General features: G+C 40.6%; 1 protein-coding gene across 1 annotated transcript in view; it reads right to left on the bottom strand.

The window, feature by feature from the left end:
- PARD6G (par-6 family cell polarity regulator gamma) overlaps positions 1 to 19,897 on the bottom strand; it is a 92,504-nt gene that overhangs the window by 56,375 nt on the left and 16,232 nt on the right. Inside the window, exon 2 of the mRNA XM_026669956.2 lies at positions 7,038 to 7,260. Within this exon, the coding sequence (XP_026525741.2) occupies positions 7,038 to 7,260 (223 nt within the window). The remainder of the gene's footprint in view (positions 1 to 7,037; positions 7,261 to 19,897) is intronic.

Below are 19,897 nucleotides of genomic sequence, written 5' to 3'. Positions count from 1 at the left end.
AAATCTCCAAGTAAATACTTTCTGTTTGATTCTGAGTGAAGGAGTGGGCTGTGTTTCTGAAGCATGGAAAAAACAGAATTCCTGAATAATCATCTTAGCTATTCACCAGGCAGAAAAAGAATTGATGGTCTAGAATTTGTGCAGTCGAAACTCAAAAGATCTCCTGCATTCCACCACTGTTTATACTTTTCAATCGGCTTTAACAGGGGCTGTGGAAAGAGGAACATTTTAACAGGCCTATTCATGCCTTTATTAGAACAATTAAGGGACTCCTACAGTTTTAGCTGTAAAAGAATGGGAACCCAATTAAATGAACTCCAAAGCAGAAAGGCTCCAACTGCTGGCAATGTAGAAGAGTCGCATTATTTAAATAATCAAGATAAAAGCTTACTTTAAAATTCCCTAAGATAAAACCCTCTTTTATAGCAGAGTTCTCAGACAGGTTAAGGAAGACTTCTCTCCCTTCAGTACTTTGATGACCAGCCTAAAGTAAATACTTGAATTGTACCTGTTGCATATTTGGGATATGTCTCCTCTTATTTAAAATATGGACATTAGTTTAAGTAGAAATAAATTGATGAACCAACTAATGTCTCCCTCTTTTGAGCAGCTTTATTCAGCTGGGCCTGGTATACTTGGAACAGCTTTTATCAAGCAAAATAAAGTTGTCTTCAAGTTGACCTCAGCTTCTGATGATTCCAATCTACCAAGAAAAATAAAACTAAAAGTCCAAAGCTACTTAATCAAGCAACAGATGTAGCTGCTTCCCAACTTTTCAGAATTTAGAGCAACCTGCCGTATATCAAATCCTAAAAATCTCCTGTATTGGTACTAAAAATTCTGGATAATTGAATAGTCAACTTCTTTTCTGTACTTTATTGAACCAGCCTTTCCAAAATTAAATTCTCAATATCTTGAGAATCTCCATAGACATTTTTCCAAAATACAGTTCCACAAATTCAACAACTACCAGCCACCTCCAAAGGGGTCGAAAATAATTTGTTTAGGTTTCTCCAAAACTATTTGGTACCTACATGAAGGAGCACTAAGCACTTTCATCTTTGACTTTTGCCCTGAATGAAAAATTACAGAATCGTCCTATAGTCAGAAATCCAACCATATTGTACTTTTTGCCCCATCTGTTATCTTTTTCATGACTTTTCATCAAGGCTCCTACATCCCTTTTCATTGGTCTTCTGCTTAATGGTTTAGGCTCTGCAGTTATGCCAGACAGATTTGTTGGTGTCCCATAGGGCAAACGTTCGTGCTTTTTTAGATCTGCTAAACAAGTTGTCTGCTGAAATATTAAGCAGATTCCTACATTATCTAGAACCGTGATGGCGAACCTCTGGCACGTGTGCCGGAGCGCTCTCTGTGAGCACATGCGCTGTTGCCAGCTGCTCTTCTGGTGTTCGGTGTGTGCATGCACACCGGCCAGCTGGTCTTTGGTTTCTGGCACTCCAGCTTGCAAGAAGACCAGATGGCTGGCACGTGGATGTGCACCAGCCAGCTGGTCTTTGGTTTCCAGCTTGCGTGCATGCACATACGCGCAGGTGCGTGCACATTCCAGTTTGGACATTTGGTGCAGAAAAGGTTCACCATCACTGGTCTAGAAGTTCTGAGCATGGATGGTGGTTCAGCAGATACCAGGGAATTAGAATCTAAGTAATCATCGTTGGCCATCCTGGCTGGAGAAGCTGGGAGTTAGAGTGGAACAGCTCTTAGAGGACCAATAACTCCTCGCCTCTAATTGGAGAGAAGTTGTGTAATTTAAAGTGCAATAATGAAAACTTTCCTCTTTATAATTATGTTGATTGGCTGCCAGTAAATTACTTCTTTTTCTAATTTACACACAGAGGCAAGCCACATTCAAATAAATGTAAGCTGTGGGTCTTTTTTAACAGGCACGGGATAAACTACTTTTTAATCAGAAATATACCATACTCCCTTAAGCTGAGGAAAGAAACCTTTTTCTTCTTGCCAATAAATCAACCAGGCCCTAAGAGGTAGTCCATTAAACTATCTCCAGGGTCTTAATTGCTATCTATCTTCAGTCAGTTGCCCAAAAGCAAGTGGGGAGCCTGTCCTAAAGCTGCCAGAGGAGTTCTGGCAAATCTCATTTTGTGATGCAAAATAATCTTGCTGACCATCAGGCCTGCCACCTTGGAGAACAAAGAGAAGTTAGGTTAGTTTCAGATGGATGGGAAGGTCCAAGGTTGGTAATTATCTCTTGGAAGGCCAGCTCTCTTGCTCCTTCTTATACTACTAACAGCTGCATGTCATGCAGGACTAAAGCATCCCCCCCAAAAGCAAGCAAAAAAAATATATCCTTGTTTAATTCTGTAGTTGACTTGCGTTCATGGGGGCTAATAACCAATCCATGTGGGGGATACCATATTTAAAAAGTGCAAAGAATTTCACTGCATGTGCCAATTTCCTATCAGCTCATGCATCCAAAAACAGGATCTTGATGCCTCATTTCACATAGCTTATCAAAAGTCTGCCAAATAGCCTACATTTCATAGCACTGGCACATTGAAGCAAGGATGCAACTGAAGGATTTAATAGATACTCTAAACTCAATGCCTCAAGTGATGTGCCAGATGTCACTGAAATGTCACTAAGTACAACTTGTATTCCTAAGTGACAGATATAAGCAAAATGCTTCAAACAATTAACACGAAGAACTGCTTTGAGTGTTTTAAGTACCTGCTTCTTATGATACATAATCATTTCCTCAATCTGCAAAGCACATGACTTTAAAAAAAAATATCAGTGGAATGAGCATCTAGATCAGAATTTAGGCTATCTGGATCTTTTCCACTCTGGACAATAAGAAGAAAAATCTGCCTACTAATTTAAGTAGAGAGGAAGACTTAGCATTCCAGTCTGTTGAATTGTTCCTGGTGGAAAAAAAGGTGTGTGAAAGACACCTAATCCTTTCTTTAGAGATCCAGCCAGTGCCACTTCACTTATTATATGTCCTGTTGTATTTAGATCCTCCTCCTCCTCCTCCTCCTCCAAACCCCAAGGCTCATGCAAGATAGCATTTCCTTCCTGATCATCATAAGGAGACAAGACATTGTCCCTTTTATGCAGAGGATAAATGCTAAATGTAAAGAATGGGCCCCGATGTTGTCCAATGAAACTCAGCCAGGATCTAAACTTGGGTTGCGTGTTGCCTCTATCAGCTTCACCACCTGTAGAAAGGTATCCATTTCAATTGCAATTAAGAGCATCAATGGCCTCATCTTGCACAGCAGGTGGGGCGGGAGGGAAGGAAAGAGAGGCCCTAAAGCAGGACATCTGTGAATTCCCTTGACTCTGAAATAAGAGAAGAATATTGGTCCAATATAGTAATCCGGCTACAATCTGCTTTGCTGGTGTATCAAGCAACAACAGACAGACTAAGGCAAAGTGCATTGGCATAGAAACACCCATTGAGAGCTTTGGAGGTCTTTAAAGCCTTTGATCTTACAATTCACAAAAAAGTAACTAATCATTTAAGTGCAGCCAGCTTTAAGTATAGTAACAACTATTTTTCCAACAAAGATCGGCAGGATAGGGCAACGGCTTCTTGTGTTATTTATCTTATAGTACGATTCCAAGATAAAAAAAAACATTCAAGCCAACAAATCACTTAAAAGAAAAATAAATGTTCGGATTCTTGGAGAAAAAAGGGATGTTTTTGATTTGGTATCAAGAGGAAAGCAAAGCCTTTTTATTTTCTTGGGAACACATTTTTGTCCAAAGTTAAGCCTTGGGAAGTCTTTGCAAATAACTACTACTCTAACATTCAGCATAGGTTTTACACTGGAAGTAAGTAAAGCTGAATGTGACAGCTGTACTGTTAGAATGGCTGGTAAGGGAATATGAAAGAGAGATACGGTTGTATTTTCCAGATCTTCACATTTTAGGCTTATAGCTTTATACAGGTAGTCCTCGACTCATGACCACAGTTGAGTCCAGAATTTATGCTGCTAAGTGAGACATTTGTTAAATAAGCTTTGCCCCGTTTTACAACTGTCCTTGCCATATTTGTTAAGTGAATCGTTGCGGTTGTTAAATTAGTAACCCGGTTGTTATGCAATTCTGGCTTCCCCATTGACTTTGCTGGTCAGAATGTTACCAAAGATGATCACATGACCTCCAAGACACTGCAACTGTCGTAAATGTGAACCAGTTATCAAGCATCCGAATGTCAATCACATGACCCATGCTACCATGGTCATAACGCAGGGGTGGGATTCTACTGGTTCAGCCCGGTTCAGGTGAACCGGTAGCTCCGAGGATCAGCTGTGAGCAAATCAGGTCTCTCCGACGATCAGCTGTTGGGCCCACCCGCCTGCCCCGGCTCTAGTCTGTGCTTTATATCCTGGTTTTCAAGCTCAGCTGATTCGCACGGCGCAGCAGATTGCCACGCATCAGCTGTTTAACGTACAGAGATTGCTGGAGAAGGTCAGTAGCAAATGCTCTGCGTGCACACGAAGCAAGCATTTGGCACGTTCACCAAACCTGTTGTTACACTGGTTGAATCCGCACTGCTGGTCATAAGTGTGAAAAATGGTCGTCAGTCACTTTTTTCAGTGCCATTGTAACTTTGAATGGTCATTACATGAAGTGTTATAAGTTAAGGACTACCTGTATATGTTCTACTTCCTTCAAACTATGGTGATCAAAGGTAAGGGTGCTCACATTGTGCTAGCCAACCTATCACCTACCCAAGCCTTCTTACTCTTGTCACATTTTTTTAAAAAAATATTTTAACAACATCATGCAAAACCATTAGGACCCACAGTTTCCAGCATCATAGACAAGCTGAAATAAACAATGTAGTGGTTTAGCAAAAATTAATTAATTAAAATTTTATCTCTATGAATCAAATAAATTAATTCTGGGGGGAAGCCCTAAAATGGACCTCTAGTAAATACATTTTTAGATTAATTGGGGAGGGTACAGTTTATTTCTAACTGTAGGTTTTGTGCCATTCTGTTGCAGAGTGTGATTGTCAGCACTATGTTCACCTAGGACACATGGCAAAACCATTGATCAGTGCATGATGCCATGGAGGACTTGCACTTCTGCAGGCTTGTTGCAGAGTTTGATCTTTTGGAGCTAAGAGTAACCAACCTTGAGTCACCCAGCCAGCTTCTTTTTCAATGGAGGGATTAGAACCTGGATCTCCCAGTCTAGAAATCTTCAAACTTGGCAACTTTAAAACTTGGTGACTTCAACTCCCAGAATTCCTCAGGCAGCCATGGGTGGCTGGGGAATTCCGGGAATTACACAAGTCTTAAAGTTCCCAGGCTTAGAGAATCCTGTTCTAGTCCAGCACATTAAACTTTATACTCCACTGATTGGTTCCCAACAATGCAACTTAAACTCAAAAATTTGCCTGTCTCATCTCAAAAATTTGCCTGTCTCATTCCAGTAGCATCACCACAATACTTGGTGTTCTTATTTAATCCCCCCCCTCTTTTTTTATAAGCCTTCTCCTCCCACTATCAATACCTGCTTTGTTTCATGTAAATTTGTGACCTTGAGGGTGAAACCAACCAGAAGAAAAGGGGAAGAAAATTAGTGTTCGATAAATGTCTGTGGAATATGGCAGTTTGAGAAGGGGTTTGTGATTCAGTTTTGTGTAATTGAGATGTTTCACCCAGGAATATAAAAACAAATCTATCAGACAAGCAAATCAGGAACACCATGGATCCCTAATGTAAAAAGTATGTGAACAAAAGTTCTCAGAATTGTAGCATGTATTATAAAACAAAACAAATAAATAAAACCTCTATTTTATTACCATGGAAGAACAAAGCAATCTCAGAAGACAGAATTCAATCCCTATTTCTTTTTTTGTATATGAAATGGTTACTGAAAAATTTAACAGTAGTAAGAATTATTACAAGCTAAAATAGAAGAAAAAAGAAAAAAAGTGAGAAAAGAAAAAGCTAAAAATGCAAAACCCCCAAAAAGATATAAAGAAGTTGCTTCTGATTTTCTTCACAGCTGTTATAATTACAATTATAATTTAACCACTCTCTAAAATGACTAATGACTCTCTCCTTTCTATAATCTAGCCTGTTTAATAATCAAAACCATAAATCATAAGTTCATTTTTTATGCAAAATGTAAGGGGTTTCCAGTCATCCATAAATATGCAAATTTGTCTTTTCTCTAATCAAACAAGTCAATTTAGCAATTTTGGCAAGTTCTGTCATCTTTACCCACCATTCCTCCATTGTGTGATTGCCAAAACTTTCTATCTTTCTGCGTACAGTAATCTCACTGTAGTTTTTATACATAAAAACAGTGACTCGTGGCTCCATCCCGGGTTCTGGTTTCATCTGAATGCCAATCTTTTAAATTATTTGAATCACATTTGAGACCAACAATAATTTTATTTTTTAGCTTTTTCCACCATACACAATAAAAATGACCCCTCCAATTTCCAACATTAACTTGAAGTATATTTTTACACAGTCTAGATAATTTTTCTGGCATCATATACCAGCAAAATCTATCCTTGTTTTTCATAAGATGTGAAGCATGGTAATTTCCAATGTTATTTAGCAAGCGGCATTCTGTAAACTTTAGTGGTTGTTTCAGTTTTAAGCACCTTTCTAAAAATACAAAGGAACAATTTCTGAAGGATATTCAGTTCTTGCCAGTTACCAGCAAAAGGATGGCACTTGCCATATTAATGAGGAAAATATGCTAATTATTCTGAGGGCATGCTATAAAGAAATGTTAATGTGCTACTGTCTTTTGTCTGAGGTATTTTTGTCACTTGCCTAACTACAATTTATTTGCCTCATTTAAAGCTTCTTAGTTGGAAAGTCATCAAGCATAGCATTCCATTCAGGGGTACCACATTGGGGGCGACAGAGAAGGTAAAAATGTATAGATGATGACCATGGTTACAGCTCCCATCTTGAAATCTTCCCAACCATCCACCTCAGCAGCCGCCTCTGATTCTATTTTCAACTGAAGGGGGGAAAAATCAAGTCAACTAAGTTGTCAACATTTTAACTCACCTTGTTTCTGTATAAAAATCCTGAGCAATGGGTTTGCACTCGAAACAGCCTTGTAGAAGTTGTCATCATTATTAATGGGAAGAAGATCCCCATGGATGTCAGCATAGCCTACCATTACCGCCATGTTAGAAATATGGTGGATGTGAAGGAGAAGTTTGTAGAAATCTTCGAATTTTCCTGGCTTGAAACGATCCAGGGAAAATCTTCGAAATTCTGCTCCAAACTAGGATCAAGGGGGAAAAAAAAGGAGAAATGACCACATGTCAGGATTTGTATGACTGCAAATGTAGCTCTCGGTTTACCCTTTTTAACCTTAAGCAACATATACATTTTTGCAGAGTTTTGTACTAGAAATAGTCCTCAATGACCACAATGGAAGTTGTTAAGTGATGCGGTTGTTAAATAAAACATGACCTTGCCAGACTTATGTCAGTTCTGCTGTGGCTGTTAAGCAACTTGCCCATGGTCATTAAGTGAGACCTCCTGTGATCGTAACCTGATTTTACTGCCAGCTTTTGTATTGACTTTGATTATTGGAAGCCAGCTGTAAAGCTCACAATTAGCAATCACGTGACAGTGGGAATCTCACAATGTTTGTAAATGTGACCCAACTGTGTTCAAATAGCGACCGTATGACTGCAGGGCCACTGCGATGGTCATAAGTTTGAGGAGTCATCATAAAGTTATTTTTTTTCAGCACCATCGTAATTTGAATGGTTGCTAAACAAGACAGTTGTTGATTTTAAAAGGACAGCTAAAAATGTGAAAATTAATCCAGGGTTAAACTGATTTGCACAATAATGTAATCCTCAAAGTTCCAACCAAGGATCTATAATGTAGAAGTTTCTCTTAATTTTTCCTGCCTTAATTTTCTGAGTTTACTCCTCTGACCCCAAAAGCAGGATCAATGTTGTTAGAATGATTTCATGCCTTTGATAAAATTATTTGCATGCCGTCTTTATTATTATTTTTAAGTAAAGCAGCTGAACATATCCAACACACTTTCTTCCTTCTATTGCAATACTTCTACTTTCCCTTAGATCAGTGATGGCGGACCTTTTTGTTGTGGTGTGCCGAAAGCGCGCATGCACTGGCACCCACAATGCAATGCGCCCCCCGCACATCCACGCACAATACCCCCCTTACCTGCACTGCACATGCGCGTGCCTCCCAGCTGATTTTCAGCCCATTTGAGGCCATTTTTGGGCCCTCCCCAAGGCTTGAGGGAAGCCTCTGCAGCCACGGGAGGCCGAAAAACAGGCATTCCAGAAATACCATAAGTGCCCGTTTTCAGCCTACGGAGGGCTTCTGGAGCCCTGGGAGGCCATTTTCACCCTCCCAGGGGCTCAAGGGAAGCCTCTGCAGGCCTGGGAGGCTGAAAGCGGGCCCATTTCAGCACTTCCAGTATTTCCAGAAGGCCTGTTTTTTCGGCCTCCCAAGGCTGCAGAGGCTTCCCTCGAGCCTCGGGGTGTGTGTGAAAATGGCCTCAAACAGGCCGAAAATCAACTGGGAGGCGCACACATGCGCAGTGCAAGTAAGTTTGGCTGGGGCTCGCATGCCCGCACAAATGGCTCTGCGTGCCACCTGTGGCACGCATGCCATAGGTTCACCATCACGCCCCTAGATATTCTGCTTTCTATATTAACAATCTTTTCTTGGGATGCTACCTGGTTTGATTTTATAAATTCTATTTCATTGCTGTCTTTCCCCAAATTGTAAAAAGCTCAACTTTAGTGACTCATCTGACTAAAGCAATCACATCCTTTTTTCATGTTCACACAGAAAAGTGCAAAAAAACCCACCCCGGTTCTTTCGTGAGCAGGCAGTGAAATGCTGTATTTACTCAAATTCAAAGCTTTTGTTCCATATCATTTCAAAGCATGCACAGTCCTATGCGATAAATGCCAGTAGCATTAATCACCTTTTATTATCCCCAGATGCTTCTGCCCAAAGATGAGGCTATTCCTTAGATTGCCTTAAAGAGAATCAATCTAATAACAAAGGACGCAATCCATGGGCAACATTTATAACATTCCCACGGAATACAGTTTCCTTCAACTAGAGCTACAGACCCTTAATGGAGACATTAGGGCAAATCAATGAAGAAAAAAAATGAGAAAGAAAGGCTGTATGGGTAAGGAAAAGCTCGTTCTAGCTTTCAACATCAGAGTAACTTAAGGACAACCAAGAAGAACCTCGATGAGAAAGTTAGTAGTACTGTGTAGTCTTTGCTTTGACCACAAAACTTGAAAGAGTTAATAGAAGCCAATAAGGATCCTCAACTTACTCTGAGTTTGTTCAGGGATGTTAAAAGGTATCAAGCACGAGGAAGCAAGTTACTATATAAGCTTTGAGGCCAAACTGAAGACGTACACAAGAGGCTTCCCTTGTTAAGCGGTAGTTTAAGGGTACTCAGCAACAACCAGGGGAGACATGAAAGCAGTCTTCCAATATTTGAGGGGCTGCCACAGAGAGGAAGGGGTCAAGCTATTTTCTAAAGCACCCAAAGACCAGACAAGGAATAATGGATGGAAACTGAACAAGGAGAGATTTAACCTAGAAATAAGGAGAAACTTTCTGACAGCGAGAACAATCAACCAATGGAACAGCAGTTGCCTTCGGAAGTTGTGGGAGCGCCATCACTTGAGACTTTCAAGAAGAGATTGGACTCCCATCTGTCAGAAATGGTGTAGGGTCTCCTGATTGGGCAGGGAGTTGGACTAGATGACCTACAAGGTCCCTTCCATCTCTGATTATCTGTTATCTGTTAACTGAAGGAAATAGTTGCATAAAACATACTGAATGCTTTTAAAGAATATAGGATAAAGATAAACCAAACGTAGAGATAAGACAATAATAAAGCAGTTACTATTGTTGGAAGAAATATCCTTCTGGGTTCAGTTCCAAGTGGGGAAAAAGACACTGGATTCATGGGAGTGGCTTGGAAAGAAGGTTTATTGATGAACAGGACCACATGGCTTGGAGATCCTGGGCGAAAAGGGAAGAGATGCTGAGAGTCCCTGGGTTTTATGCCTCTCTGGGCTTTGAACTTCCTGGGACACAGGGAGAATATCCTGATTTAGTTTCTGTCAAAAGTCAAAGCTACCTTTGCAGGTTGTCTGTGTGCTAAGTTGGGTTGAAACTTGGTGGGTGGTGCAACGAAGGGCAATTGAATGGTTCTGCCTGAAGGAGGTAGATCTTTGTTATGTAGAATAGACTGGTCCAGGCCTTAAATGGCCCATTGACAAAGGTGGGAGGGCTGAGTTTCTGCCTCTCTGACTTTCTACTTCTCTTTTAGGGAGGGGCCCGGGGGGGGGGGGGGGGGGGGGGGGGGGGGGGGGGGGGGTTGGGGGGGGGGGGGTGGTGGGGTGTTTTTGGGGGGGGGGGGTGTTGGGGGGGGGGGGGGGGGGGGGGGGGGGGGGGGGGGGGGGGGGGTTTTTGGTGTTTTTGTTGTGGGGGTGGGGGGGGGGGGGGGGTGTTTGGTGGGGGGGGGGGGGGGGGGGGGTTTTGTTTTTTTGGGGGGGGGGGGGGGGGGGGGGTGGGGGGGGGGGGGGGGGGGGGTTGGGGGGGGGGGGGGGGGGCCCGGGGGGGGGGGTGGGGGTTCTTTTTTTGGGAAATATTCTGCATTTTTAGTGTATCCCAAAATATCTCACTTCTCTAGGAGAGGGGTGGATTTTAACTTCCAACACTACTAAAGAAGTATGTTCTGTCCAATAAAATCATCCATACAGAGAGATAAACTTTCTCCCCTCCCCCTCTCACTCACTCACTCACTCACTCACACACACACACACACACACACACACACACATACACACACTGATATAATAGCAAAAACAGGAATGTGGTGTGCATATTGCAATCTTACACTTTGGGGATATGCTATTTCTTAAATAAAGAGGAAAAATACTTAAAATTCAAACAGATTTACTATTGAAAAAGTAACTGATACACTGTATTAGTATATGAGCCATAGTCTCTATATTAACAGAGGAATGATCTTTATAAACCAAAACATAACATCAAAACAACAGAAACAGAGCAGGCCTATTTGCAATAAGAGATTAAGTATACCCAAGTGCCTTCAAAAATCACAGAGTGAAAATAACTCTTATTACATACTTTAAACTCCAAGCATACAAAACATGGAAGTGTAATTGTTTGTAAGCTTTCATTCAGTATTTCCCAGACCGGAAAGCAATAAAAAAAGATTCTGTGAAGTCCAAAGCTTGTAAAAGCTAAGACATGTAATGATCAGTGAGTGTAACAATTAAAAGATAACACAAGTCTCAAATATATGGTAGAAAAACAACTCTTAAGCATCTATAAATAAAGAGACTTTGTAGAAAGCATATATCAACTTGAAACATATCCACAGGCCCTACATGCCAAAATACTTTGTGAATTATAAGTTAACCATTCTTAGACTTAGGCCAAATACTTTTGATTTAACTGCTCCCAACTGTTTATTTTATGAAAAAAGTTATTTCCATCCTTTTCTCCATAATTAAAGGCTAGTTAGCAGCAATGATACACCCCTACTCAGTATAGTGCCAAACAGAATATCTCATAGCTGGTGTTTGTCTCGACTTTCTGAACTATATTCTCTGTTGCTTTGAACTTTCCTATCACTCAAATGCTAAGTAGATTTAGAAGGTTCTAATGTTTGCCTATCACACAGACAACACTAAGTCACCAGCCAGGACAATCCTTCATTACAGGGACTTAATCTACTTATTAGTGCAATTTTTAAACAATGAAATACAGTAAACTACTTTGACCTGCTTACCTAGTGCAAACATTCAAGTACAACTACAAAGCTAAAGAGAGAAAGAGGAGAAAAGGCAAAAGTAAGATGAAAGTAATTTAGGTTAACAGTGCTACTAATAGTGACTAAGAAAGTAGATTTATATATGCTTACTTCCCAAAATGGATTGTCATTGCAGGAATCTCCTAAGTATTTGTCACTGTCTGGTTGATTTGCAGTTAGAAGCAAAAAGAAATAACCAACCCATCCTAGCACAAAAGAAATTCTTGTCTATTTTCATACTACTTGTGTGCCAGCAATAATAAAGAGAGTCAAGCAGCTTATACAAAAATAAATTCACTGCAAAAGTTAATGCAATACACAAACATTAATGGAATCAAGACTGGTTTTATAATCAAATGCAGGTAGTCCTCAACTCAATTGGAACCAGGGCAAAGCTGTTAAGGAAGACGCCCATGTGACTGCTACGACTACAATTCAACCTCTCCCAGTTTTAGTCATTAAACGATTTTGTGGGTGATTAAGTAGTTGGAGTCCCAGGTAAGGAGCATTGGGTGCCTTGGAGGGAGGGGGGCCCTGGGCGGCTTCACTCAGGAGCTGAAAATCCTCCCTGCCAAAACCCAAGCAGGACTTTTAGCCCTTGAGCTGCCAGACACTCGCTTGCAACCTGCAGTGGGCCTCCCAAGGCCTCACCCAATCCGCAAAGGCACCCCATGCTCCATTCCTTACTGAATTGCCTCTCCCCTCAGGAGCGGAAAATTCTTCCTGGCAAAATCCAAGCAGGATTTTAAGTTCTGAGCAAAAAGATAGTTTCATGAAGAGACATTTGAGAAAACTAGACATAAAGGAGATATCTCTCCTGTTGAATGTGGACAGTAAGTCCTACAGCATTTTAGATATACCAGAGCTGTATCCCCAAATAAGATCTTACAGTTGGAAGGTCCGTATTTCTTGCTAGGAACTTCTTATTTGCAACATCTTCCCATCAAAAGATAAGTTTGGTTGCATGACTATCTGGGAAAGCCAGTGGACATATGTGTTCTTCAGAACAAAGCAGAGCCAGTAGTGGAAAAGAAACTGTCCTCTCTCAAGTGAAGGAACATAGCATCTTTTTCCAGCCCTTTCCCTAGTGGGTTGGAAACTTATTCTAGAATACTCTGGCTCTGTTATAAGAAGCCATATCCCAAGCAAGTATGTGGAAGTCCCAACCATGGAGAGGAGAGATTTCAATCTTCTCCTATGTTCTTCTTTCTGAAAACTACCTCCTATAAATGTATGCCTCCTCCTCTACTGATGATACCAGATCTCCAACTGGCAGATGATCTTAGTACCTTTTGAACAAGAGGGGAAAGACCACTTTCCCTCGCCAAAGCCCCCTAGAACTGGCTGTAAAGAAAAGAAGAAAACTACCATAAAACTGTGCCCCCACCCCCCGCATTCATGATCCGTGGCACTGGTCCAAAAGGATAATGGAGTCAGTAGTATCTAAAGCTGTTAAGCCATCAAGGAGTACAAGGATGGATGCATCACCTCCATCCTGCAATTGCCAAAGATCACAACAAAAATAATCAAGGTTGTTTTTATACTGAAACCTGACTGAAACAGGTCCTCGAGAATCCACTTCTTTCAAGTTCTTTGCAACTACAGCCCAACCACCTTCTCAATAACCTTCCATGTTTCATCCATATTTGAATATTTAATAAGTGAGGGGAAATGTCTATGGAGATTCTCAGTCATCCAGGTCATGGTTGTCCCAAAGATGCTTTTTTCAAGAGGCAACTGGACTTTCTGGTTTTTCTTTGAAGATGTTTCACTTCTCGTCCAAGAAGCTTCTTCAGCTCTGAGCTGAAGAAACTTCTTGGATGAGAAGCAAAAGGTGCTCAAGTTGTCTCTTGAAAAAACACAAGTGAGGGGGAAATGGACATTTTAATCAAGTTGGTCCAAACTGCATAAACCAGTTACACAGTTGTTCCAGACTCCCTGATCAACATAAAGATAAAGTGAAGTAATAAATACTATTTATTTTATTATCACTACTTACTGATAATGACCACGATACAGTCCTCAACACAGCTTCTGCACACAAGGTACGCTAAGCAATATAAAAGATACCCGCAGCTATAGAAATTGAGCCAGATTGTGTAATTGTTCTGGAAGTGGCCTACCCATTAAGGAAAAAAAAAAGGAGTAGTTTCTCTTCTTTAGCTTCTTAAACTTTCTTGACAAATTACATAGGAAGAACAGTGAAACAACACACAAGAGACTGATCAACTTTCTCCTTGTCAAGAGGCAAATGTATTCTTGCACTGTTGTACTGTTGAATCTCCTTTCCGGAAGTCATAATAGCACATCAGATCTTGCAAGAATAAAGGCTCTCCTATGATTTTGCCCATAAAGTATTGCCAAAATAATTTGCATTTAGAAACAAGATATTCCAAACAAGCCTGATCTAAACACAACGAACATCTTTCTGCAGAATGTGGTCAACCTTCTTATTTCATGTCTTGTCAAGGTTCTTGAAAAAGTCAGCTGAAGCCAAGCATTGGCCAGATAGGCTACAAAATTCTAGATCCAAATGTATCCGGATATCCATAATCACAAGAAGTTGTGTGATGACCCAGGGTGGGATACAAAAGCAACAAAGTCACAAAAACAGGTGAAGACCCTTTAATTCTTTCAACTTGGCTTTAAAGGTCCAATTATCATTGACTGGAGAAAAATCTCCCCCACAAAGAGTTGCGAAAAGGAAGAACTTCTATTCAAATTCAAAATACATATAAATTATAGATAGAAAAAACAACAACACAAACCACACTGAAGAATTATTGAGATAAGGCAGGATAAGGGCTTGAAGACATCCACAGATATTGAAATACACACAGTGGGAAGGACGCCAGAATTCAGATAAGAACTGACATACTATAAATATTTTCATGCTTTGCTTCCAGCACTGGCCCATACGCAGTTTGTCCTTTTAAACAGTCCTCACAGCTGCAGCCAATGAAGAGGATCAAGGCCCTTTCCTCCCCTGTAGACCACGCCATTCACGTTTCTCCCTTATCCGCTCCTCCCTGCGTGCTCTAGGATGAAGACCTGGATCTTCCTCTGAATGCCCAGCTGGCATGTGCCCTTCCCCAGTTTCCTCCACAACCTTTGGAGCCACACTCTCACTCCTCTCCCTCTGAGTCAGATTCTAACAGGGGCATGACAAGTTGTCTTGAAAGTCAGGGTGAAAGGAGGCCAGGGAACTTTCAAAGAAGATTAAGACAAGATCTCAAGCAACAAAGCTACATGTGAGCCTCTAGAGAAATTAAGCTAGGTTCTAGCCTCAACAAAGACTTGCAAATGCAGCAGGAAACTTGCAACAAAGCTCTTAAACATTTAACTTAAACTGTGAGAGGGATCTTGGAGTCCTAGTGGATAACCTTTAAATATGAGCCAGCAGCTGCCAAAAAAGCCAACACACAGGCTGCATAAACAGAGGGATAGAATCAAGACCACTTTATAATGCCTTGGTAAGGTCGCACTTGGAATACTGCATTCAGTTTTGGTTGCCATGATGTAAAAAAGATATTGAGACTCCAGAAAGAGTGCAGTGAAGAGCAACAAAGATGATTAAGGGACTGGGGGCTAAAACATATGAAGAACAGTTGCAGGAAGTGGGTATGTCTAGTTTGATGAAAAGAAGGACTAGGGAAGACATGATAGCAGCGTTCCAATATCTCAGGGGATGCCACAAAGAAGAGGGAGTCAGGCTATTCTCCAAAGCACCTGAGGGCAGGACAAGAAGCAACGGATGGAAACTAATCAAGAAGAGAAGAAACTTAGAACTAAGGAGAAATTTCCTGACAGTTAGAACAATTAATCAGTGGAACAACTTGCCTCCAGAAGTTGTGAATGCTCTAACACTGGAAGTTTTTAAAAATGTTGGGTAACCATTTGTCTAAAGTGTTGTAGGGTTTCCTGCCTAGGCAGGGGGTTGGACTAGAAGACCTCCAAGGTCCCTTCCAACTCTGTTATTCTATTCTACTGTATTCATTTAGACTGAACAGCTTTGAAAAGTCCCAAGTTCTAATTACAGATCCGAATACCATAAGCCAAATAATTCATTATCTGGGCTGTATAGGTCTTTATCCCAGCTGCGTTATACAGTTTGAATGGCACAGAATGGCACTCCTGAGACAAATGGGCCCATATGGAAGCAGCCCTTAATTGTTCGTTCCATGTAGCTAAGGTTTGAAAAGAGACTTTCAGATATTTTAATGCCTGGGGCTGAATTTGCCGATGCGACCAGCAGGTCTTTAAAAAAAAAAATACAGCTATTGTTCTGTTGTGATTGATGACTAGACTTTACTCTTCACAGTAAAACCCACTTGGGCTTAAAGAGGATAGCTGCATTATCCACATACAATAGAATGAGACAGGTCTATTGGGCAGCATAGGGACGGGGTGAAAATCAGATTTTGACAGAGTACGCAACCAGGAATTCATATGGAACTAAAAAAGGGACAGGCATCAACATGCAACTTTCTTTTATTCCACTTTGGAGAGGTATTGAAGAAGACAGAAGCGCCCTGGTGTGTTCCAACAGATTCACACTCAAATCATTTTCATGTACAGATTACAGAATACCGGATGATGAGACTGGTTAATGGAGGATGCAGTCAATTTTACACTTAGAGAGCTTGTTTCTGTGGTTCAGGCCAAACGCTTTAATCAATAGAGGCAACATAAATTTGACAAGTTTGTATAAGAGATTGGAAGCCATTTGTGGAATTTCTGCATGTGAAAATACCATACATCAATGGACTTGTTAACAGAGGGTTTTGAAGATGAGTGTAACTTTTTGTGTTACCAATTAATAGTTTTTTTTTTTTTTTGCAATGGGTCAATTTGATTGATAGACAATAGAATTTTATATTTGGGGTATTTTGTTAAAGAGATTGTGATTTAAAATAGTGAGAAGGGAAAATTTACAACTATTTATATTATAGACCCATTGAGCAAGAGGGGGAATCTATTAGATTTGATTAAATTATATTTATCAACATTCAGCCAGAGTGGATGTTGTATACAGGTAATCCTCATCTTACGACCACAACTGAGCCCAAAATCTCTGTTGCTAAGTGAGATATTTGTTAAGTGAGTTTTGCCCCGTCTGCAACTGTCATAAATATGAGTCAGTTGCCAAGCACCTGAATTTTGAGCACATGACAATGGGGTCACTTTTTTCAGTGCCATTGAAACTTGAACAGTCACTACATGAACTGTTGTAAGTCGAGGACTGCTTGTAGTTACCATAACTCTTCAGCAGTATCAGGTAACCTTTTGTTATAGAATCTGTACCGGCAACTGTAGAATACCCTTAAAGTGACATCAAGGATTAACTTCAACTTCAGTAAACAAAGCAGCCAGGACAGAAAAAAAAAGCATCTATTTGTTTGAATAAGTACAAATTGTAACGGCAGAATGCATGTCTTGGTTTGTCCTAACTATGCAGTACAAAAGGAAACCTATTTAGAAGTAGAAGTTTCAGATTAATTGTTGCTGGCCTGGCTGTTGTTGAAACAATCCTGCAGCAATCCAAGCACACCAATCCCAGATCTGAAATGAGGAACTAAGAATTGCTACCTTGCTTTTATTTAAGAGCAACAGCAATATTAGAATTAGAATTCTTTATTGGCCAAGCGTGATTGTAGACACACAAGGAATTTGTCTCCGGTGCATCAGCTCTCAGCGTACATACAACAATAGTGATAGATCATAATCATCGTCATTATAAAAAATACATTCATCCTAAAACATTAGATACAACACTTAGTGATAGTCAAGGGATACTAAATAAGCAATCGACATAAATCATACTAAGATACTATGGTAAGTAAAAAAATATAAATAGTAAGATACAAGCAACAAAGTTATAGTCATAATAAGATAAAGAGATAGGTAATAGGGAAGATGAGAATAATTAAGTTAATACTGCCTTTCTGGATAGTTTGACAGGGTTGTGGGAATTAGTTGTTTAGCAGAGTGATGGCATGGGGCAGGGATCCCCAAACTTGGCAACTTTAAGACTTGTGGAATTTCTAGAAATTGAAGTCCACAAGTCTTATAGTTGCCAAGTTTGGAGACCTCTGGCATGGGGGGAAAACTGCCCTTGTGTTCAATTGTTTGACGTGCAGTGCCCTATAGGGTCATTTTGAGGGTAGAAGTTGAAACAGTTTATGTCCAGGATACAAGGGACCTGTAGATATTTTCCCAGCCCTCTTTCTGGCTTGCGCAGTATACAGGTCCTCGATGGAAGGCAGGTAATATACAGGTAATCCTTGACTTACAAGGGTAATTGAACCTGCGATTCTGGTTGTAAGTTATGGTTAGTCGTTAAGCAAGTCACCCTGTGACTGTGCTTGATTTTACGACTTTTTTGAAGCGTGAAACTATTGTTCGCTGTGGGGTGTTTATTACTGGAAACTGGAAGAAAATACTGGTTTTGGCAAAAAAAACACCCTTATAAACTGCAATCACATGACCATGGGATGCTGCAAATGGCTGTAAATGCTGGTTTATTGCCAAGCACTCAAAATGCAGTCATGTGACTTCAGGGTTGGGGGCCGGCCATCCAAGTTTTGAATCTAAATCATAAGTAGGCATTCCAACTTTGAACATTTTTTAAATGACCAGTCGTAACTCATAAGTCAACCTTACATAAGGTAACTTGGTTGCTCTTTTAACCTAAACACCATAATTTGTATTTTAAAGGTGACTGTTCAACAGACAGTTCTTAAAGGGTTAAATGATTTTCCTGCAACCCTGTGCCTTCCAACCAACCCCATTCCAGCAGATCCACCGGAACAGATGAGAGCTGTAACCAATCGCATCCAGAGGGCAACAGGTTCAAGGAAAATTTTGTCTTCTACTCTAGGACTTTCACCAATTCTCTAAATCATAGTTATCTTGATCTAGAACAGGGGTGTCAAACTGGAAATAGCAATGGACCGGTCCACAGTGCCTCTGCTAGCGAAAACAGGGCATGGCGGGTGTGTGAGGCCTCCATGTGCCATTTTTGGCCTGGACGGCCTCCTGCATCCCTTTGCCAGCCAAAATGGGGTGGGGGGGGGATATGTTTCGGGTGACAAGGTGCTGCAGAAGGCCGTCCAGGCTGAAAATGGGGCACGGAGACCATGCATGCCTGCCATGCCCTGTTTTGGCTGGCAGGGTGCTGCAAGGGGTGTCCATCCTTTCTCTCCCCCCTCCCACCGAGCAGCCCGCAGAGGAGAACTACAATGCTGATCCAGCCCTCAAAGAAATCCAGTTGGACACTCCTGATCTAGAAGAATTCTTCGGTATGTTTTAACTTGTACTAAAAGCCAGAGGTTTCATATTTCAGACACTACATAACATCATATATTATTGAGTATTCAGAAGAACAAGAGAAGTCTCTCAATTTTTAAAGAGAATGTTTTTAACATGGTATATTCTTAATAAAGTGGATGCCCAACAAAATAGTTATGCTCTTGATTTCTGAGCACGGATCAAAGACTTGTTAGATTGGTACTGTAATGGTTAAAAATGTTCTTTATTTTATTTAAAACCTAGCCAAAACTTTCTAACAATTTATATGGTTCAAGAAACCATGTACTTAAAAAAATTAGGACAGACGTGACATGGTTACATGGAGCTGAATTAAAGCTTAAGTTAGCAGACTGTATTAGTGGCTTTAGAAAAAAAATGTGTTATCAAGCAAGGCAAACCAGACATGGCTTTGATGCTGCTCTATCTTGTTAGGGAAGGGTTGCCAGTCAACTAAATGATTCCTGAATGCATCAAAAACACTAAGAGAGAAGCAGCAACATTTCACTTAATCCAAAGCAATGTAAACATCACGAAAATGGACATCTTTTGATCACACCGACAAAAATCCTTACAGGTCACCTTTACAACTCTGGCACTCCAACTCTTAGGATATACAATCATCGTCATCATCATCATCATCATCATCCAGGAACAAACAATTAAGGAGGCTTGAAAAAATTGATATTTTGAAATTCTGGTACCTTTCCCACACAAATTATGCAGATAACAGTTGACTTAC

This window comes from Notechis scutatus, chromosome 3, assembly GCF_049901735.1.
Source record: "Notechis scutatus isolate UNSWTSFEM ecotype Mainland chromosome 3, rNotScu1.2, whole genome shotgun sequence".
NCBI classification, from domain to species: Eukaryota; Metazoa; Chordata; class Lepidosauria; order Squamata; family Elapidae; genus Notechis; species Notechis scutatus.
The sequence above is the reverse complement of the archived record's forward strand: the minus strand, read 5'-3'. Positions and strand labels throughout refer to the sequence as shown.